General features: G+C 40.2%; 1 protein-coding gene across 1 annotated transcript in view; it reads left to right on the plus strand.

The window, feature by feature from the left end:
- Window positions 1-24,599, plus strand: part of LOC126266748 (L-asparaginase-like) — a 358,132-nt gene that overhangs the window by 251,061 nt on the left and 82,472 nt on the right. Inside the window, exon 4 of the mRNA XM_049971252.1 lies at window positions 11,712-11,837. Coding sequence (XP_049827209.1) covers window positions 11,712-11,837 — 126 coding nt within the window. The remainder of the gene's footprint in view (window positions 1-11,711; window positions 11,838-24,599) is intronic.

Below are 24,599 nucleotides of genomic sequence, written 5' to 3' on the forward strand. Positions count from 1 at the left end.
GGATTACGGTTAGTCAGCTCATTCTATTAATAAATTAACTGAAGTTGGAGGACGTAGCTCATTACTCAGCTGATCAAGCGCCTTTGGAACAAATAATGAAACGATAAAATACAGGATTTTCCTTTCTTTTGGTTACGACCCGACATACAAATCCCAGAGTTATAAACAGCGGCTACCTCTTGTGACAGAATTTTGAATGTGACTCCGAGGCCATATTCCAGGATTAATCCAGTATCTGATTGGAGTTGTCACAGTTTTTTTTGCGATGGGAAACATGTTTGTAAACAAAAACATTTCTTACACATAATTGTACTTGAATATATCGCGTAATATTAATTTCGGAAATAAGCTTGTATCAGATGATGCAGGTGCTGAAGGAGAACAGCACCATAATGACTTGTTTGGACATTTATTTATTGACCGACACATACTAAATAAATGTAAAAGATTGTTTCAGTTGTTCACAGAAACATTTATTGAAAACCAAATTTTATTTGTGACATCTCATGGTGAAATATATGCAAATTGTTCATATATAATGCTTCGTCTTTTCCGTCATCATCAGTAGTTCCCAAAAGTAAGGTTGGTTTGCAGCAGTATGCCATTCCACTCTCTTGTCGCCTTCCTTTATCACTTCCGCATACATAGCGCAACCTGCGTCGCTCATAATCTGCAGCATGTATGACATACTTGATCATCTTTGGCGATATCTTCTTTCAGTAGCTCGTTCCACTGTTATTCTAATGACGTTATTGTGTCTTAAAATGTACCTATGGGTTTGTCTCCTCTTGTCTGGATGTTCCTCCCGTGAGACCTGGTTTCCGGTACTCTCCTCAGCACAACTCCATAATACTTCGGAAGGTTGGTTGGTTGATCTGAAGGAGGTTGGTTGATCTGGGGAAGGTGACCAAACAGTGAGGTGGTCATCGGTCCCATTAGATTAGGGAAGGATGGAGAAGGAAGTCTGCCGTGCCATTTCAAAAGAACCATCCTGTCATTTGTCCGAAAAGATTTAGGAAAAATCACGGAAAACCTAAATCAGGATGGCTGGACGCGGGTTTGAACCGTCGTCCTCCCGAATGCGAATCCAGTGTGCTGATCACTGTGCCACCTCGCTCAGTCTATAATACTTATTCAGCAATCAGTTTTTAATAGATATGAAGATAATTGCTCGTTCAAAAATCGAATTTGAATGTTGGTTATTCGTCGGAAGATCGTGTTATTCCTCGTATAATATTAAGAATCATCTGCACTGAGTTAACAAGAGTCTTGGAATAGCCATATGCTCATATATAGATGGCGGTAGTATCGCTTACATGAGGTATGGGATGGCAGTGCCATTTGTATAAAAGGTGATTCATGTGAAAAGGTTTCCGATGTGATTACGGCCACACGACGGGAATTAAGACTTTGGGTGTGGGGTGGTAGTTGGACACATGAGACATTCAATTGCGGAAATGGTTAGAGAATTCAATATTCCGAGATCTACAGTGTCAAGAGTGTGTCGAGAACACCAAATTTCATGTATTACCTCTCCCCATGGACAAGGCAGTGCCCGCCGGCCTTCACTTAACGACCGACAGTAGCGGCATTTCGGTGTAGTTATCAGTACTAACAGACAAGCAACATTGCGGGAAATAACCGCAGAAATCAATGTAGGACGTGAGACGGGCGTGCCCGTTGCGACTGTGCGGTGAATTTGGTCTTAATGGGCTATGGCAGCAGATGTCTGACGCGAGTGCTTTTGCTGACATCGCCTGCGGCGCCTCTCCTGGGGCAGTGAACTTATCTGTTGGACCCTAGACGTCTGGAAAAACGTGACGTGGTCAGATGAGTCCCGGTTTCAGTTGGTGAGAGCTGGTGATACTGTTAGTGTGCCACAGGCCCTACGAAGCCATGGACCCAAGTTGTCAACAAGGCACTGTGCAAGCTGGTGATGGCTCCATAGTGGTGTGGGCAGTGTTTACATCGAATGGACTGGGTCCTCTAGTCCAGTTGAGCAACACTGACTGGAAATGGCTATATCTGGATGCTTGGAGACCATTTCCAGTCGTTCATGGACTTCATGTTCTGAATCAAAGGAGGAGTTTTTATGAATGAAAATGCGCTATATCACTGGACCACAGTTGTTCGTGATTTGTGTGAAGAACATCCTGTACAATTCGAACGAATGATTTGGCCACCAAGAGCGCCCAACATGAATCCCATCTAACATTTATGGGACACAATCGAGAGGTCAGTTCGTGGTCAAAATCGTACAGCGGCATCATTTCCACAATTATGGACGGCTACAGAGGCAGTATGGCTCAATATTTCTGCAGAGGACCTCCAACGACTTGTTGAGTCCATGTCACGTAGAGTTGCTGTAGTATGCCAGGCAAAAGGAGATCTGACACGATATTGGGAGGTATCCCACGACTTTTGACATCTCAACGTATGATTGTAATATGACTGTGGAATAGATAGGTTCTGGAAAGTCTTATTTGTCATCAACAGTTCGCCCAGTGACAACACTAGACAGAGGATGGCAACAGTCGCCTTTTCAGAAGTTCTGGTTGTGCGTACAGCGTCACGATGGAAGTATCTGTGTGTGGAATCTCTGAGAACGGACGAAAGTTGCCTGAACGCATTCGTCGTCCTCATACGGGTCCAGCATGCGGAGTGATGGTGTGGGGCGCCACTGGGTACGCAAAACGATCGCCTCTAGTTCGCATAGGCGGTAATTTCGATAGCCGGCGTTAAATTTCTGGCGCGTGATGGTCGGTGGCTGTGCCCTGTCTTCGGGGTCTCTGTGACATTATCTTTAAAAAGAATAATATAGGGCCGCATGTTGCCCTTGGTGGCCTGACCTACATCGATAAGAAATGTTGCCCAGGTCAGCACAATCTCCAGCTGCCTTACTGATTGAAAACGTTACGCAAGTCACCACAATTGATGTACTCTGGCAGAGAGTTGAAGCAGCACGGAATGACATACTCGTCTGTCGTTCAAGCACGCAAGGGCGGAGCGGCGAGACGCTTAATTGTCATCACGGATTTCTTACAGTTTTGTCGCGTATGAAGCGCTTGGTCAGAAAGGAAGCGGAGAAGTGGGAGCTCAAGATGGTCAAACGTTTAGAAAAAACTGTATTTTTGTCGCGGGGCGAGGCATCAACCACTTAAGGTAGCTTCCAAGCAGCGGTTGGCGTAACGGTAAGAGCACAAAACGGTAATCCGAAGGTCGTGGACTCGAGTCCCCTTCGAGCGAATGACTTTGCCACCCACATCGCCTAACATGAATCCCATCGAAAATTTATGGCGCATAATCCAGAGGTTAGTTCGTGCAGAAAATCCTGCACCGAGAGAGAGAGATAATAAAATTTGCCCTACTATACGCTCGAAATTATACTTTTATTAAAGTATGCCAAATACGGGACAGCAGAAGACAATTAGTGATGTTGCCTGATTAAATAAGATAAATGCTATCCTGAAACACCAAGAAGGATACCAATAACATAAATTTACTTACTGTAAGAATACGTGATGAAACTTCACGTTATTTACATTACAAATAAACCAAAGTATGAACAAAGTAATCCACTTGTATACATCATAATATGCTATAGCACTCTCTGGAAATTAATACCGACAGTCAACGTATGCTATCAAGACAGTACCGGCCTTTCTGGATCGAGGATTCAAAAAACGGTGTGTGATTACGTGGCAAAAATCTAGGAATGTCGTCATATATTCGCCAAACCTGGGAAACTGACAACAGCCTTTTACAAAATTTGTGACTGATGTGACGAAAACTTACGCACAGGAAAACGAAATTCTCCTGTTAATTGACTTATGGAGGAGACAAACAAATCCACAGTTGCACGACGAGTTTTTCCAAGATGAAGTATTACCAGCGTGCAGTATTAACGTAATCACATCAGAATGGACTGCACTAGTACATCCATACGTCAGGCAAAGAATTTGAACAAAAAACTTCAAAACTACTCATCGAAAGAGAAAAAGAAACCACATCCCGAAAAGACTGCATCAAAATAGATTCCATTGTTATGCGTTGAGCGTGGGTTTTTGCGGAACTGTGTAATGAGAGCGAATCTTTTATGAATGTCAATCAAGTTTGCTTTTCTATAAAAGAAACTTAGAACAACCATGTAATTGTAAAAATGCCGCGTTTATAACATATGACGGATGCCGAGTAAATGACGGCTTTTCCTGTTCTTTTTTCCTTTTTTTTCAGCTAATATCACACCAGCACGTGTAACTCATCAACTGTAAAATAATAAAAGAATTTATCGTATACACCTTATAATCCCACCCTAGAAATTTATTTCCAATCTCAAATTTTCCTTTGCATTTCCTTCTCATGACCTTTATGAAAGCATTAATAAACAGAAAATATTGAGACTTCTTTCGATTTATCTGTAGTATAAGTAATGTAAAAATTCAAAATAAAAAGTTTCCGCGTAGAGACTCGACCCCACGACACTCGGATTCCCGTTGTGCCCTCTTTCTACTTGCGTCAACATGAAAACTACGTTAACTTAAATGGCTGATTTCTCGCCATACCCACACCAAAAATGCTATTTTCCCTCAACGCTTGGCCATCTAGATCATTTTTGACCAAGCCCTGCAGACACCATATATTTGGGCAAAATTGGTGATGGTGAGTTGGTGTGGTCCCCTGGTCAGTTTCACTCGATGCCCAATCGGACTGGAGCCGTTATTCCTATTACCACAGGCGTCAGCTCCGTTTCCTAAATTCCTAACCCTGTACACACTGAATCACTTGCAAATTTCATCACGTATCCACAGTATATGTAAATTGTCGTTATTTGCTACCTTTCCTGGTATTTCAGGACATTTATCGAACCCTGTACTATCATTGGTTCTGCTGCCCGCTTACGTAATCCGTCAACATGAGTCATTGCCGTCTGCTATCCCGTATTTGGCATATTATTCTTAAAGTAACATTTTGAAAGTATTGTAACGCAAGTTTTATGATATGTACTTCGCCTCTACGTTTCAGTACCCTTGACTTTTAATCGGCTGTAAACGTCTATTTAAGTTTTACTCACGATACGCTCCGACTCTTAGGTAGAAAGCATCCAACTCGCTGCATTTGGAGACAAAAACAAATAACAGTCGAGTTTAGTTTTGTACTGCGCACCTACGTCACGCATTTCCAACAACCAATCTGATCTTTCAGTAGTATTCTGAGCTCTCTGATGTGGATGCGTTAGACAATGCAAGCATTAAACGTGGTCATAACGAGTTATTTAGTGAATCTGTATTCCATTTGTTTCGAGTTGTCATGCCTGATGAATGTAGTAAGGAAATCAGAGACATAATTTGTAGGGTAACACGCTTTCATGTAGTGCAGGGGTAGCCAACGTTTTCGGGCCAAGTTTTTGAGAGGGGATTTCCCTGTGGCCTCATTACCTATTTTTGTTTCCTGAACCATTACGATCACGAAATATTAATTTATTTTTTAAAGAAAATAAAACAAATCTAAGGAAAGAAAACTTTACGCTAGAATGAAATACAGCGTTAGGGGGATTTCTGGCTCTGACTGACTGAACTGAGAGCGTCAGTGTTGAAGTCAACTGAAGTTATTGCTACAAGCAATGACTTTCGCAGATGCACATTTGTAGTTAGTGTTGTCATTTGATATAATTCATTCTACTGAAAAGCAGTTCGCACATGTGTTTCCAAATATTGAAATCGTTTTTAAAATAAAATGCTGTGTATTCCATCTTGCCCAAATATATTTTATCGAGCTCTTCGAAACCAACGCGATTAAATTTTTCTCTTAACTGTGTATCACATTGCATTATGCAGCATTCTATTTGTACATGCCGCATTAGTGAACTCGTATCTACAGAGAAAGGCGTTGCAAATACAGGAAAAAGCAGACGATGTTTATTAAAATCTTGAAATCGATTTTAATTCGTACTTCAAATCAGATCTCAAAGAATCGTATTTAATCGCTGCCCCCCCCCCCCCCCCCCCCCCATGCGCGAAGGTTTTTCTTCGTTACTGTTCCCAACCCCAAGATAGTATCAACGTCATTTAGGTGGCTTGTTATATCGACCAAGAAAGCAAAGTCGGAAAGCTATTTTTTATCTTCGAACTGCAGGAGCCTATTTGACTCTCTTTCAAAAATGATTGTATTTCTTGCTTCAGATCAAACACTCTTTTCAACATTTGCACACAGGTTAGCCATGTTCTGTGTAATACGAAATGTTGTCATGCTCTTATCGCAAAGAGTTAAGAAATTCTTGGAATTGGCAGTGATTCAATCCTTTCGGCTTAATAAAGTACATTGTTTTGACAACTACCTTCATAAATGGTACATTTTGAGGGACTTTGCACATAAATTCTCTTGATAAATAATGCAATGAAAGTTTGTAAGCCCCGATAGGTTGTTAAGATTTAACGAAAAGCGGCTTACTTTCGATATAACTGCCTCCAACAAATCTCGTGACGACGTCGTGGAATCCTTAAGTGGGTACAACGCCACTAAATTTTGTTAAAATGGCCATCAACACCGCTAACATAATTCGCCACTTGGGCAGTATCCGCCATATTTGTGCTTTCATCCAAAGCTAGAGAATAAAATATAAATTCAGATGCACGATTTTTTAAATTAACATCAATTTATCTTCCAGTGCCGTCCTCACGTCTAGTAATAGTTTTACGAGATGAGCTTATTATTTTGTTTTAAATCTTTTTCCTTTTCGTAACACACGATTTCAGCGATGGTCTCTAAGCATTCCTTAACCATTTCGCCATCTGAATATGGCCTTGATTTACCCCCCCCCCCCCCCCCCCCCGTATCATAGCTACTGCACAGCTCACTTTCACGTAACAGGTTGACTCTGAATTCGCCCTTGTAAATATCTGCTGTTGAGCAGAAAGTTCCCTTTTTAAGTCGTTTCGAAATTGCCCCATGTTCTTATCGGAAAAAAAAAAAAAATAGTTTACAGTACATTTGTCCTGAAAAGAGCCTCTGTAACTTTCCACTTCTTAGGTCGTACTTGTTGACACCATACCAAATTTACTTCTTAAACTGAAACAGTTTTTTTTTTTTTTTTTTTTTTTACGAAAGTCAGAAACTGACAAAGAGACCTCACAGTAATAGTAGTTTTGTAACTTTTTGTATATATGGTATATGCACTTCAGAAACAAATATGTTGCGGTACCTAAAGTAGTTAGATACAACTATCATAAATTCCCTACAAAATCTACTTTAAAAGTACCTCAAAGTTGTTCAACACAGTAAAGCAAGTTAACTCTTTTGATAGGCTGTGTGGCTCTGGCAGGATGCCCAGCTGCAACATGAGTGGCACTCGAATCCCTGTTATGATAAATTTTTAAACAGTTTTATGTTCCCTGGGAGTTTCCATGAAGCTTAGGCTACATGGAGATGGGGGAAAAAATTAATATGAAATGTTTTCTTTCTTATAAAGCAACAGTCATCATCTGCTTTGGGCCTTTGTCCCACTGCAATGTGGGGTTGGCCTTGTTATTATGGATTTGGCAATGTTAGCATCGGAGGATGGTCGGATGCTCTTCCTGTCACCACCACGTACCTCCTGGGACGGAATTAGTGTACCCCAGCTGTCTGCATTGAAAGCTGTGAAATAGTGCGAATGAGTTCAAATGTTTACGAGTCGTGTAACTGAGGCGGAACATGGGGACCAGCCCAGTATTCACCTAGGAGGATGTGGAAAACCCTCTAAAAACCACATCCAGGCTGGCCAGCACACCAGCCCTCATCATGAAACCTCCGGTTGGATTCGATCTGGGGCTGGCGCACCTGCTTGAGTCCACGAAGCAACGAATTAACATTCTCGACTAATCTGTTGGGTCTATATAAAGAAATGGTGTTTAGGTATTTATATCTGCAATGAAAACTGGATTTTTGAGTGTGATATGCAATTAGAAATAAGAAGACCTGCATTTTTCATAAAAATGACAGTTAAATATTTGCTAATTAGCATATATTTATTTGAAATACATGTTCAAACTGCCCAAAATATACATTTGCAGTGGATGAGCACTACCTACAGATTATGGCTTGGAGAAACCCTGGCAGCAACACCACCATGTTGATTAATGCTTTTCGTGCAGCCACAAGGACATTGTATTATGATTCAAACTGTGCGCAATAGGCTGCATGATGAGCAACTTCACTTCCGGCGTCCATTGCAAGGTCCATCTTTGCGGCCCTGACACAATGCAGCATGGTATGGATGGTCCCAACAACATGCCGAATGGACTGCTCAGGATTGGCATCATGTTCTCTTCACCGACGAATGTCGCATATGCCTTCAACCAGACAATTGTCAGAGATGTGTCTGGAGGCAACCCGGTCAGGCTGAACGCCTTAGACACACTGTCCAGTGAGTGCAGCAAGGTGGAGGTTCCCTGCTGTTTTGGGGTGACATTATGTGGGGCCGACGTATGCCACTGGTGGTCATGGAACGCGCCGTAACGACTGTACGATACATGATTGCCATCCTCCAACCAATAGTGCAACCATATCAGAAGCATATTGTCGAGGCATTTGTCTTCATGGACTACAATTCACACCCCCATTGTGCACAACTTGTGAATAACTTCCTTCAGGATAATGATATCGCTTGACTATAGTGTCTAGGATGTTCTCTAGACATGAACCCTATTGAACATGCCTGGGGTAGATTGAAAAGGGCTGTTTAAGGACAATATGGTTCACCAACCACTCTGAGGGATCTATGCCAAATCACCATTGAGGAGTGGGACAATCTGGACCAACAGTGCCTCGATGAACTTGTGGATAGTAGCCATGATGAATACAGGCATGCATCAATGCAAGAGGACGTGCTACTGGGTAGTAGAGGTACCGCTGTGTACAGCAATCTGGACCACCACCTCTGAAGGTCTCGCTGTTTGGTGGCACAACATGCAATGTGTGATTTTCATGAGCAATGAAAAGGGCGGAAATGATGTTTATGTTGATTTCCATTCCAATTTTCTGTACAGGTTCCGGCGCTATCAGAACCGAGATGATGCAAAACTTTGATGTTTGTAGATCCCTACTGGGAAATTTTGAGCTATTTTCATGGAAAGTGGCTTCTTTAGTGTGCTATCTGTGAGACAGCAGCTAGCAGTCAACAATCTGTGGTGACCTCAGTGTAGATTTTTTAAAGGATTCTGATAGGAAAAATAATCTAGAAACCTTATTTAGTTTTGTCTCAGTAATTAACTTTCCAACACAGGCAGATAAAGATGGTAGGACCCTAACTGGTAGTGTTTTCTTTGATGAAGCTCAAAGTAAGAAAATTACTGTTTACCCAGCAACAAATGCTCTCCCTGATCGTGATGCACAGTTAGTTAGGATAAATAACACAGTGCCTTAAAGTATGGCATACAACAAGCAGATTTAGTTCTTTTTAAAGATGACAATAGTACTGTAATCAATCCAAGCACACCTTCAGAAACAGAAGAAATATTGAACAAAGTTCTTAAAAGTATCATTGACTGTTCCCCCCCCCCCCCCCCCCCCCCCCAGTATGCAAGCCAAATGGATTGCAAAAGTACATCATGATACGAATAAACCATAATTCTACAATTCCTCAATCTTAAAAAGACACAACATATTCAGTTCCGCATATCTAGAGGTACTATACCAGTGATAAGAGTAACACATTGTGAGGAAATAATAAAAAGATAGAAACTTCAAACTTCTTAGGGGTCCATATTGATGAGAATTTACATAGAAAAAAAACAACACATTTTGGAACTCCTAAAATGGCTTGGTTCAGCCACATATGCATTTAGAATAATTGAAAATCTTGGGTAGAGACAAATCAGTAAGTTGACAAATTTTTAATATTTTCATTCAGTAATGTAATGTGGAATAATGTTGTAGGGTAACTTATCTTTAAGAAAGGAAGTATCCAATGCTCAAAAATGTGCTGTTAGAATATTATGTTGTGATCCCCCACATCATCTTTTAGACAACTGTGAAGGAGTTGAGCATTCTGACTACTGCTTCACAGTATATTTATTTTTCCGTGAAGTTTGTTGTAAATAATCCACTACAATTCAAAAGGGATGATGATGTACATAATTACAATACCAGGAGGAAAAATGACATTCATTGCTCCACTCTAGCACACAAAGGGGTGCACAATGCTGCAACAAAATGACAGACAGGAAAAGAAAATATGATAGCAAATTGAGAAAGTTCCTCCTTGACAACTCATTCTATTCTGGAAAAGAATTTCTCTTACTGTAAGTGTACAAGGTGGTGATTAGGGATTAACTAAGGAATTACTAACTCACATCTGTATATATCTTTTCTTTTTGGAAAAAAGCCCTTAGAAATGTACAAATTAATGTGAATTTAAAATGGCTCATTCCACATCATTACTATTTGTCATGCAAAATTATCCATGGAACACATAACTAACTAATAACTAGCTGGTGGTTGAACAACTAACTTCTGGGAGCAATCATTAGCTCATTATCACCTATTATGAAACAAATATCAGCTGTAATGTAGGGAATCTCCAGAAGCTACAATCAAATGTAGAAGAAATGTTCTAACTACTGAGATGTAGCAGGCACAGGAACAAGCTGGAAAAAAGTGACACTAACATTAGATTTCAGGACCCTGGATTCTTTCACCACGCAAAAGAAGGGAAATGTTTAAGGGACATGAGACTTTTATAAATGAAATATAAAAGTGATCCAGTGCAGAGATGAAGAGGTAAATCAGAATGAGAGAGAATCTGACAATGAATTATTAGCAAGTGAGGGCACTGTATACAAAAACCTGAGAAGATGGTATTGGCAGGTAGAGCAGTTCTAAAGTCAAAGAAAAGGGAATGGCAATCAAAAATAGATACAGTAATGTAAATGAAAAAACACAATATTGTTTATGTTCTAGAGGAATAATTTATTCAGTTAACCAGTTTTGAACTTACAGTTCCATAATCAGACCCTCACTGACTTTCATCGTCAAGTTACAGTAATTATAAACATCATTGCAAAAGATGTGACTCTTATAGAGTGAGTCATTAAAATGAGTAAATGCTCTCTTTGAAAGTGCAATGGTAACACAATTAAAAACATTAAAAGTTGAACAATAAATAAAGCAGACCAAGAAAACATTAACACTATACTTGAGAAACAGTGTCTATACAACAGTCTGATTTAATTAACAGTTCCAGTAAAATAAAATTAGTACTTGACAAGAATACTAAAGAATAACTTAAAAAGATATTACATCAGGAAAGTGAAACAGAAAAGAATTTTAAAGATAGAATTGACAATTGTAACAACAGAATATACAGAGTACATAGGCAATCAGAATAACATACTATAAATAAATACATGAGACTGGGTGAATAGAAACGAACAAGCAGTGTGGGAAGCACTGGAAAATTGAGAAGATTAAATGAAGTTAAAAAGAGGGGAAGAATTGAGTTGTGGTTGATCATCTAATATTAAATCAGTACTGTGGGTCAGATGTGTTTATTAATATGGCTTCTAGCAATAGTCTACTTTCTGCACATTCTTAGTATGCACTTCACCTAATATTTTTTTGTTTAATTCATGACATTTTCAATAATACTTTTAGTACACTATCATGATCTTTCCTAGTATCTAATTTTTAGCAAATTATATATGTATGAGTAACTTTTTTTCCTCTTCTTTTAACAGAATGAATACTCAAAATACGATGGATTCGTTGTGTTGCATGGAACTGACACCTTGGCATACACTGCATCAGCTCTGTCATTCATATTTGAGCATCTGGGGAAGACAGTTGTCATTACTGGTTCACAGGTATGAAAAATACATTCTTATTGTGCAATAAGTAATTTATTTTTTGTTTAGTGTCTTCCTCCTGTTTATTGTCTTTTTCTTCTTAACAAGAAAAGGAAACTCCAAGCATAAATATTCCACTTATGTACACATGAACAGGTATAGGCAAGTCAGGACATGTAAAACTTTCAATTCTTTCTAGTTCGATAGCTCATCAAATTTATTGAGCCATTTTGCCTTCATCCATGGTTATAGAAAATTGTACTTGGACATTAAACTAGTGTTTAGTCTTTCATTTTTTTATCTATAAATTGTTCTTCTTCTTCAATAGTTACATCATTTACTTATCAAATAAACATTCAGAACTTCCAGATCCTGTGTTTATGTTGACCAAAGAACACACTTTGCATTTTACATAATGTATTAACCTTGCAACATGTATCTACTTGATAGCTCTGTACATTGAATGGTGTGGAAAATATGTCGCAGTACACCTTTGAGCTGATATTAATGTGATGCAACTGCAGATTTTACTCAAGTTATGACTTGGACTTCGACTTGGATAATAAAAGGTCTGTGATGTAAAGCAGATTAGCTCCATATAACAGTCACTGATTTATTCAAACCACACTTCGTAGGTGAACACTTAAATTAAGGCTCAGGCGGCATGACTAGTGAGTGACCCTCTCTTGAGATCTACAGCTACATATTTGTCCACAACTACAATCAATCTGCAAGCCTCCATACGGTGCATAGTGGAGGGTAACTTGTGCCGCCACTAGTAAATTCTTTTTCTGTCCCACTCACAAATAGTGCAGGTGAAAATTTGCATTAATCTAACATTTAAATTAGCACTTGACCTATCCACTTTAGTGTTTAAGTCAGCAGTAGCCTTCACCACCTCTTCCGTCTTGTATGTTAATAAAGACAGACGGTGAAAGTAATAATTAGTCTGCAATTAATCTTTTCTTGCTTCCAACTTTCACAGCTTGTAGACAATTCTGTTGGATAAACACAATAAACTTTTAATTGTAAAACCCACTTCTAATTACCCACAACACACACACATGTTGTTGTTGTTGTTGTTGTGGTCTTCAGTCCTGAGACTGGTTTGATGCAGCTCTCCATACTACTGTATCCTGTGCAAGCTTCTTCATCTCCCAGTACCCACTGGAACCCACATCCTTCTGAATCTGCTTAGTGTAGTCATCTCTTGGTCTCCCTCTACAATTTTAACCCTCTACGCTGCCCTCCCATACTAAATTGGTGATCCTTTGATGCCTCAGAACATGTCCTACCAACCGATCCCTTCTTCTGGTCAAGATGTGCCACAAACTTCTCTTCTCCCCAAACCTATTCAATACTTCCTCATTCGTTATGTGATCTACCCATCCAATCTTCAGCATTCTTCTGTAGCACCACATTTCAAAAGCTTCTATTCTCTTCTTGTCCAAACTATTTATCGTCCATGTTTCACTTCCATACATGGCTACACTCCATACAAATACTTTCAGAAATGACTTCCTGATACTTAAATCTATACTCGATGTTAACAAATTTCTCTTATTCAGAAATGCTTTCTTTGCCATTGCCAGTCTACATTTAATATCCTCTCTACTTTGACCATCATCAGGTATTTTGTTCCCCAAATAGAAAAACTCCTTTACTACTTTAAGTATCTCATTTCCTAATCTAATTCCTTCAGCATCACCCGACTTAATTCGACTACATCCATTATCCTCGTTTTGCTTTTGTTGATGTTCATTTTATATCCTCCTTTCAAGACACTATCCAGTCCGTTCAACTGCTCTTCCAAGTCCTTTGCTGTCTCTGACAAAATTACAATGTCATCGGCGAACATCAAAGTTTCTATTTCTTCTCCATGGATTTTAATACCTACTCCAAATTTTTCTTTTGTTTCCTTTACTGCTTGCTCAATATACAGATTGAATAACATCGGGGAGAGGCTACAACCCTGTCTCACTCCCCTCCCAACCACTGCTTCCCTTTCATGTCCCTCAACTCTTAAAACTGCCATCTGGTTTCTGTACAAATTGTAAATAGCCTTTCGCTCCCTGTATTTTACCCCTGCCACCTTCAGGATTTGAAAGAGAGTATTCCAGTCAACATTGTCAAAAGCTTTCTCTAAGTCTACAAATGCTAGAAACATAGGTTTGCCCTTCCGTAATCTAGCTTCTAAGATGAGTCATAGGGTCAGTATTGCCTTACGTGTTCCAACATTTCTACAGAATCCAAACTGATCTTCCCCGAGGTCGGCTTCTACTAGTTTTTCCATTCGTCTGTAGAGAATTCGTGTTAGTATTTTGCATCTATGGCTTATTAAACTGATAGTTCGGTAATTTTCACATCTGTCAACACCTGCTTTCTTTGGGGTTGGAATTATTATATTCTTCTTGAAGTCTGAGGGTATTTCACCTGTTTCATACATCTTGCTCACCAGATGGTAGAGTTTTGTCAGGACTGGCTCTCCCAAGGCCGTCAGTAGTTCCAATGGAATATTGTCTACTCCGGGGGCCTTGTTTCGACTCAGGTCTTTCAGTGCTCTGTCAAACTCTACCCTCAGTATCGTATCTTCCATTTCATCTTCATCTACATCCTCTTCCATTTCCATAATATTGTCCTCAAGTACATCGCCCTTGTATAGACCCTCTATATACTCCTTCCACCTTTCTGCTTTCTCTTCTTTGCTTAGAACTGGGTTTCCATCTGAGCTCTTGATGTTCATACAAGTGGCTCTCTTTTCTCCAAAGGTCTCTTTAATTTTCCTGTAGAAAGTATCTATCTTTCCTCTAGTGAGATAAGCCTCTACGTCCTTACATTTGTCCTGTAGCCATCCCTGCTTAGCCATTTTGCACTTCCTGTCGATCTCATTTTTGAGACGTCTGTATTCCTTTTTGCCTGCTTCATTTACTGCATTTTTATATTTTCTACTTTCATCAATTAAATTCAGTATTTCTTCTGTTACTGAAGGATTTCTACTAGCCTTCATCTTTTTACCTACTTGATCCTCTGCTGCCTTCACTACTTCATCCCTCAAAGCTACCCATTCTTCTTCTACTGTATTTCTTTCCCCCATTCCTGACAATTGTTCGATTATGATCTCACTGAAACTCTGTACAACCTCTGGTTCTTTTAGTTTATCCATGTCCCATCGCCTTAAATTTCCACCTTTTTGCAGTTTCTTCAGTTTTAATCTACAGGTCACAACCAATAGATTGTGGTCAGAGTCCACATCTGCCCCTGGAAATGTCTTACAATTTAAAACCTGGTTCCTAAATCTCTGTCTTACCATTATATAATCTATCTGATACCTTTTAGTATCTCCAGGCTTCTTCCATGTATACAGCCTTCTTTTATGATTGTTGAATCAAGTGTTAGCTGTGCTTAAGTCGTGCTTTGTGCAAAATTCTACCAGGTGGCTTCCTCTTTCATTTCTTTGCCCCAGTCCATATTCACCTACTACGTTTCCTTCTCTCCCTTTTCCTACTACTGAATTTCAGTCACCGATGACTATTAAATTTTCATCTCCCTTCACTATCTGAATAATTTCTTTTATTTGATTATACATGTCTTCAATTTCTTTGTCATCTGCAGAGCTAGTTGGCATATAAACTTGTACTACTGTAGTAGGTGTGGGCTTCGTATCTATCTTGGCCACAATAATGCGTTCACTATGCTGTTTGTAGTAGCTTACCCGCATTCCTATTTTCCTATTCATTATTAAACCTACTCCTGAATTACCCCTATTTGATTTTGTGTTTATAACCCTGTAGTCACCTGACCAGAGGTCTTGTTCCTCTTGCCACCGAACTTCACTAATTCCCACTATATCTAACTTTAACCTGTCCATTTCCCTTTTTAAATTTTCTAACCTACCTGCCCAATTAAGTGATCTGACATTCCACGCTCCGATCTGTAGAATGCCAGTTTTATTTCTCCTGATAACGACGTCCTCCTGAGTAGTCCCCGCCCTGAGATCCGAATGGGGGACTATTTTACTTCCGGAATATTTTACCCAAGAGGACGCCATCATCATTTAATCATACAGTAAAGCTCCATGCCCTCGGGAAAAATTACGGCCGTAGTTTCCCCTTGCTTTCAGCCGTTCACAGTACCAGCACAGCAAGGCCGTTTTGGTTATTGTTACAAGGCCAGATCAGTCAATCATCCAGACTGTTGCCCCTGCAACTACTGAAAAGGCTGCTGCCCCTCTTCAGGAACCACACGTTTGTCTGGCCTCTCAACAGATACTCCTCTGTTGTGGTTGCACCTAAGGTACGGCTATCCGTATCGCTGAGGCACGCAAGTCTCCGCACCAATGGCAAGGTCCATGGTTCATGGGGGAGGACACACACATAACCACCACCATCAAAAGATAAATCAGTTTCGGTTAAATACAGCTCAGAACTGTTGATTCTATGCAAATCAGTGTAATATTCCACTTATTAAGGGACTAATAACGAGTTAAATATTTAAAATAACAAACTCAGATGACTAACCTTTTTAACACATGTGCATCATGAAGTAGTAAATTTTAACAAAAAAGGATACGTATTTTAGTTATGGTCATAGATACCCATCTGACTTTCGATCATGTCTTCCACAACAATCTGGGTTGTCGTATGTGCTAACGAGTATTATTGGAATGGACCCTCTCCAACCTCTGATGTCTGTTAAGCAACCAACTAACTGTCTGACTGATGAACTGATGAGTGCTGCTGCTGTATATAAGTACATGATGACAACCACTACTTTTTCTTACATTGGTCATGATCACCGTTAAAATTCCAAGCAATATTTGTGGAATTTTGATAAAATATGTAGAAATTATGTTACTAAAAAATACAAGAAGGTTTTTGCAACCAAAAATACAGGTAGAAGTATCTTTATTAGATTGAAAATTAATAAAATATACTTTAAAAGCAAAGACATAAAATTGATTTCAAATTACACACTAATTAGTGATTGCATTTATTTAGTGACATTCAGACTGTTTGCTGTTCTCGAGTTTAACTAAACTGTATACGTAGTTTTTGAAATCTAGTTTAGAATAAATGAAAATGTGAATTTATAAGGAGCAGCAAAATGAAAATGAGACAGATGGAAAAAAGTAAGTATACTGCTTGTTATTTCAAAAGTAATCACCATAACTATAAATATGTTTATCCTGCTGTGAGACAAGTCTGGCAGTGCCTTCATGGAAAAATGTTTGCTGATGTTTGCAGAACCATGATTGTATGCAGGCACACACCTCTTTGTGTGATGACATGTAACTATCTTTCTTCATGGAAATCACATGAGGACAAAGCAGGACTATGAGGAGGGTGTGTAAGGGCTTCCCAGAAAAACTTCATGCCTTACTCAAAACATGTGGGTGGGTCTACATGTTGCCAAGGTCATTTTGACTACATTTCAGATGTTTAGTTGGGAAGCCCTTACATATCCTTCACACAGCTACAATCTCTCTCCATGCAATTTCCATGTCTTTTTGGCCCTGAAGAAAGAGGTTTGTAGCCATCAATTTACTTTGGACAAAGAGGTGCACACTCGGGCATAATCATGGTTCCACAGGCAACTGCAAATATTTTTCCATGAAGGTACTGGCCATCTTGTCCCACAGTGGGGTAAATGTATTAATGGTTGTGATAATTACTTTTGAAATAATATGTAGTTTATTTGCTTTTTTTCAATCTGTCTCTTTTGTGTTTGACTTCCCCTTCTACAGTGCTGGGAGTGCTGTTTGGCAGGTGGACTGGTCTGAAGGATTGCGTTGGGCGTGGTAAGCAGGGGTGGGGGGGAGGGGAGAGGCAGGAAGCATGTAGTGCCTTGATAGGAGCCAGCATATTCATTGTACAGCAATGTGGGAGGGAGAAGCAGCAAGTGCACAGGTTAAGGAATGCCGCAACATGCTGGCACCTGAACTGGTGAGTTCATGGCGTCCATGATGGTAACAGTTCATTCTGGAAACATCCCCCAGGCTGTGGCTAAGCCATGTCTCTGCAATATCCTTTCTTCCAAGAGTGCTAGTTCTCCAAGGTTCGCAGGAGAGCTTCTGTGAAGTTTGGAAAGTAGGAGACGAGGTACTGATGGAAGTAAAGCTGTGAGAATAGGGTGTGAGTCGTGCTTGGGTAGATCAGAAGGTAGAGCAGTTGACCGCGAAAGGCAAAGGTCCGAAGTTCGAGTCTCAGTCCAGCACACAGTTTTAATCTGCCAGGAAGTTTCAGTACGAAGGAATTAATAGGGAGGGGTAACAATATGGAGGAGTTAATTTGGGAGAGGGCGACGAGACACAAGAAAGATAGGCTGTGTTGGGTAGAGGGTGTGGGTGCAGTGGCTTAGTGGATATTGAGGCCAGGAGGTTTATGAGAGAGTAGGGTGTGTTGTAAGGATAGCCCCCATCTGTATATTTCAGAAAAGTTTGTGTGGGGGAAGGATCCATATAACACAAGCAGGGAAGCAGCCAATGAACTCGAGCATGTTCTGTCACCAAGTAGTCAGCTGTAGTCTTGGCCACAGTTTGCTATTGACCATTCATTCTGGTGACAGCCAGTTGGTAGTCATGCCCGCTTAAGGTGCTGTGCAGAAATTGCAACAGAGCTGGTATATGACATGTCTGCTTTCACAGGTGGCCCTGCCTCTGATGGGATACTATAAGCTTGCCATAGGACTATAGTAGGATGTGCTGGCTGGACAAATCGAGCAGGTCTTGCACCTGGGCCTTCCACAGTGGCATGTCTCCTGTAACAAAGGGTTGAGAGTGGATGTGCCATGTGAAATCACTGGCCCCATTGCCCAACTCTCATTGCATTCCTATCCCATTCACCTGCTGCCTCTCCCTTCTGAACCTGTTTCCTGCCTGCCTCTTTCTCCCTCCATACACTTCACCCAACACAACCTTTCACCCCATTCTACCTGCCAAACTGCAGTTCCAGCAATGCATGTGCAGCCAGCACAATGTAGTTGCGCAGGAGAGAGAGAGAGAGAGAGAGAGAGAGAGAGAGAGAGAGAGAGAGAGAGAGAGTTGGTAGGGGGTGGGGGAGCAGGCACCTGTTCATTAAAGGATTTGTTTGAAAGCTTGCAAAGTTTTCATTCTTTTTTGTGTGCCTATTGATTACTCAATGTTTCTTCTATTTTGTGAGTGGGATCCTTTATTCCTAATTTATTTATATAGTAAAATGCCTTAGATAGGTTAGAGAAAACACCAACTGGTGATATTTTATTATTTAATGTTCATAACATTTGGTTAGTGAATGTGTAACTGGTATTCTCTGCTGATTAACTCTTCTGAAATCCAAACTTCGATCCACTAAGTTTATTATTGTTCCTCAGGTAGGATACTATTCTAGAGCATATCACCTCAAAAATTTTGGAAAATGATGTCAGTAGTGAGTTTATTTGTAGTTACTGACATCTCTTCTTTTAAATTTTTTTTGCAGAGGAGTTCCAATCTCTCTTGAAAAATGCCCAGGTCAATGATGTGTTACATATTTCAGTGTGATAAAACTTGTTATATGTAAATTTTATGGTACTCTGTTGAAAACACCATCAAATCCAGATGAGCTTTTGTTTATGAAAGTATATATAATTTCTGATGGAGAATCGGGTGAGACATCCATATTATTGAATTTTATGTCAATTTCTTTTTTGACATGCTGTTTTGGTTTTTCCTTCAAGCTTTTTGTCGCTCTGTTTTCTGCTACAGTTAAGAAATTAATATTAAATGTACTTGCTACCTTTATCTGGTCATTTATAGTTCATTCCTAATCCATACCTTATCCTGTGTGATTTGACAGTGTTATTGGTAGAGGGTGCTTGGATGCCCTTCTTGTTGCCACCCCTGGTCTTCCCCCCTCCCCGTCAGATGGAATTTGCGTACCCCAGCTGTCTGCATTTTGTGTTATTCCATCTAAAAGTTTGAGGATATTTTTGGACTGGTATTCATATTGATGGATGTGGGGGGGAACTAACTAAAAACCAAATCCAGGCTGTCCAACGCACTACCTGTCATCATTAATCTGCCAAGCAGATTCGACTTTGGGCCAGCACCTCTCTGAACTCCAGAACTTCAGAAGTGGCATGCTAACATGGGCAGCTGTCCGGATGGGTTTTTGCTCATTTAGAGTCCTGCCATTTCAATCAATAGTGATGTTGTTCTGTCTCTCATTACACTACATTCCATATAGATGTAAGACCAAATTTAGGGATAGAAAAGTTCCATTAGATACATGCAAGAGGCAGTGTTGTTTGGAAGCTGCCTGACAAGTAGTATCACATTGTAAATAGGTCACTGTTTATACAGGTGTAGGTAAATATTTTCTTTGAGAAATTCCATCATAATCAAGTAGATATTAAGCTACCAATATCAGATAAGCAGCAGCTACTTAGAATAGCTGAGGAGATGTCAATGTTTTTTCACAGTAGCAGGTATTTTTCCAATTTACTTGATTACCAGAAATAAACATAAAATGTGTCTATTTAAAAAGCATTCATTCGAGACCTTTCTGAGAGACAGTCTTCATTTAGTCAGAACTAACTATGTAAGCATAGACAATTGAGAGATTTATAACAGATAAATTAATAAGAGATAGAACTCACCTCCCATGGGACATAAAGCAGGTCAGAACACTGTAGCGGAAGCAATGACAAAAACCTGCCAAATTTAAAAGAATGCAAAAATCCACAATATTGGCACAATTTCACAGAAGCTCAAAATTTAATGTGGACTTCTTTATCAGATGACTTTAATACACTGAAGAGCCAAAGAAACTGGTATATGCATGTGTGTTCAAATACAGAGATCTGTAAAGAGGCAGAATAAGGCACTGCAGTTGGCAGTGCCTATATAAGACAAAAAGAGTGTGGCACAGTTGTTAGATAGGTTACTACTGCTACAATGACGGGTTATCAAGATTTAAATGAGTTTGAACATAGTGTTATAGTCAGTGCATGAATGATGGGACACGGCAACTGTGAGGTTGATGAAGTGGGGATTTACCCGTATACCATTTCACGAGTATAACATGAAAGCAAGGGGAAACTACGGCCGTAATTTTTCCCGAGGGCATGCAGCTCTACTGTATGATTAAATGATGATGGCGTTCTCTTGGGTAAAATATTCCGGAAGTAAAATAGTCCCCCATTCGGATCTCCGGGTGGGGACTACTTAAGAGGATGTCGTTATCAGGAGAAAGAAAACTGGCGTTCTACGGATTGGAGCGTGGACTGTCAGATCCCTTAATCGGGCAGGTAGGTTAGAAAATTTAAAAAGGGAAATGGATAGGTTAAAGTTAGATATAGTGGGAATTAGTGAAGTTCGGTGGCAGGAGGAACAAGACCTCTGGTCAGGTGACTACAGGGTTATAAACACAAAATCAAATAGGGGTAATGCAGGAGTAGGTTTAATAATGAATAGGAAAATAGGAATGCGGGTAAGCTACTACAAACAGCATAGTGAACACATTATTGTGGCCAAGATAGATACGAAGCCCACACCTACTACAGTAGTACAAGTTTATATGCTAACTAGCTCTGCAGATGACAAAGAAATTGAAGACATGTATAATCAAATAAAAGAAATTATTCAGATAGTGAAGGGAGATGAAAATTTAATAGTCATGGGTGACTGGAATTCGAGTGTAGGGAAAGCGAGAGAAGGAAACGTAGTAGGTGGATATGGATTGGGGCTAAGAAATGAAAGAGGAAGCCGCCTGGTAGAATTTTGCACAGAGCACAACTTAGTCATGGCTAATACTTGGTTTAAGAATCATGAAAGAAGGTTGTATACATGGAAGAAGCCTGGAGATACTAAAAGGTATCAGATAGATTATATAATGGTAAGACAGAGATTTAGGAACCAGGTTTTAAATTGTAAGACATTTCCAGGGGCAGATGTGGACTCTGACCACAATCTATTGGTTGTGACCTGTAGATTAAAACTGAAGAAACTGCAAAAAGGTGGAAATTTAAGGCGATGGGACATGGATAAACTAAAAGAACCAGAGGTTGTACAGAGTTTCAGTGAGATCATAATCGAACAATTGTCAGGAATGGGGGAAAGAAATACAGTAGAAGTGCAAAATGGCTAAGCAGGGATGGCTAGAGGACAAATGTAAGGATGTAAAGGCTTATCTCACTAGGGGAAAGATAGATACTGCCTACAGGAAAATTAAAGAGACCTTTGGAGATAAGAGAACCACTTGTATGAACATCAAGAGCTCAGATGGAAACCCAGTTCTAAGCAAAGAAGAGAAAGCAGAAAGGTGGAAGGAGTATATAGAGAGTCTATACAAGGGCGATGTACTTGAGGACAATATTATGGAAATGGAAGAGGATGTAGATGAAGATGAGATGGGAGATACGATACTGCGTGAAGAGTTTCACAGAGCACTGAAAGACCTGAGTCGAAACAAGGCCCCTGGAGTAGACAACATTCCATTGGAACTACTGATGGCCTTGGGAGAGCCAGTCCTGACAAAACTCTACCATCTGGTGAACAAGATGTATGAAACAGGCGAAATACCCTCAGACTTCAAGAAGAATATAATAATTCCAATCCCAAAGAAAGCAGGTGTTGACAGATGTGAAAATTACCGAACTATCAGTTTAATAAGCCATAGCTGCAAAATACTAACATGAATTCTCTACAGACGAATGGAAAAACTAGTAGAAGCCGACCTCGGGGAAGATCAGTTTGGATTCCATAGAAATACTGGAACACGTGAGGCAATACTGACCTTACGACTTATCTTAGAAGCTAGATTAAGAAAAGGCAAACCTACATTTCTAGCATTTGTAGACTTAGAGAAAGCTTTTGACAATGTTGACTGGAATAATCTCTTTCAAATTCTGAAAGAGGCAGAGGTAAAATACAGGGAGCGAAAGGCTATTTACAATTTGTACAGAAACCAGATGGCAGTTATAAGAGTCGAGGGACAAGAAAGGGAAGCAGTGGTTGGGAAGGGAGTGAGACAGGGTTGTAGCCTCTCCCCTATGTTATTCAATCTGTATATTGAGCAAGCAGTAAAGGAAACAAAAGAAAAATTCAGAGTAGGTATTAAAATCCATGGAGGTGAAATAAAAACTTTGAGGTTCGCCGATGACATTGTAATTCTGTCAGAGACAGCGAGGGACTTGGAAGAGCAGTTGAATGGAATGGACAGTGTCTTGAGAGGAGTATATAAGATGAACATCAACAAAAGCGAAACGAGGATAATGCAATGTAGTCGAATTAAGTCGGGTGATGCTGAGGGAATTAGATTAGGAAGTGAGACACTTAAAGTAGTAAAGGAGTTTTGCTATTTGGGGAGCAAAATAACTGATGGTGGTCAAAGTAGAGAGGATATAAAATGTAGACTGGCAATGGCAAGGAAAGCGTTTCTGAAGAAGAGAAATGTGTTAACATCGAGTATAGATTTAAGTGTCAGGAAGTCATTTCTGAAAGTATTTGTATGGAGTGTAGCCATGTATGGAAGTGAAACATGGACGATAACTAGTTTGGACAAGAAGAGAATAGAAGCTTTCGAAATGTGGTGCTACAGAAGAATGCTGAAGATTAGATGGGTAGATCACATAACGAATGAGGAAGTATTGAATAGGATTGGAGAGAAGAGAAGTTTGTGGCACAACTTGACAAGAAGAAGGGATCGGTTGGTAGGACATGTTCTGAGGCACCAAGGGATCACCAATCTAGTATTAGAGGGCAGCGTGGAGGGTAAAAATCGTAGAGGGAGACCAAGAGATGACTACACTAAGCAGATTCAGAAGGATGTAGGTTGCAGTAGGTACTGGGAGATGAAGAAGCTTGCACAGGATAGAGTAACATAGAGAGCCTGCATCAAACCAGTCTCGGGACTGAAGACCACAACAACAACAACAACATGAATATCAGGAATCTGTTGAAACATCAAATCTCTGACCGTTGTGGCAAAAGATCATGCAAGAACAGGACAAACAACTACTGAAGAGTGTCATTCAGTGTGACAAAAGTGCAAACCTTCCACAGTTTGCTGCAGATTTCAGTTCTGGGCCATCAGCAAGTGACAGCGTTCAAACCGTTCAATAAAACATCACCAATATGGGCTTTCGGAGCCGAAGGCTCACTCATGTACCATTGATGACTCCATGACACAAAGCTTTACGCCTTACCTGGGCCTGTCATCACTGACATTGGATTGTTGATGACTGAAAAAATGTCGCCTGATCGAATGAGTCTCGTTTTAAATTGTATCATTTAGATGGACGTGAATCCATGGACCATGCATGTCAGTAGGGGACTGCTGCAGCTATTGAACCTCTCTAATTGTGTGGGGAGTGTGCAGTTTGAGTGGTATGGGACCCGTGATATTTCTAGATATGACTCCGACAGGTGACACATATCTAAGCATCAATCTGATCACCTGCATCCATTCATGTACATTGTGCATTCCAACAGACTTGGGCAATTCCAGCAGGACAGTGCGACACCCCACAGGTCCAGAATAGCTACAGAGTGGCTTCAGGAACAGAGTGGCTCCACTTCCAGTGGCCACCAACCTCACTAGACATGACCATTATTGAGCATATCTGGGATGCCTTGCAACTTCCTGCCCGGAAGAGATCTCCACCCCCTCGTACTATGGACAGCCCTGCAGGACTCATGGTGTCAATTCCCTCCAGCACTACTTCAGACATTAGTCGAGTCCATGACACATCATGTTGCAGCACTTCTGAGTGCTTATGGGGGTGCTACACAAAATTAGGCAGGCGTACCAGTTTCCTTGGCTC

Source organism: Schistocerca gregaria, chromosome 4 (assembly GCF_023897955.1).
Source record: "Schistocerca gregaria isolate iqSchGreg1 chromosome 4, iqSchGreg1.2, whole genome shotgun sequence".
NCBI lineage: Eukaryota > Metazoa > Arthropoda > Insecta > Orthoptera > Acrididae > Schistocerca > Schistocerca gregaria.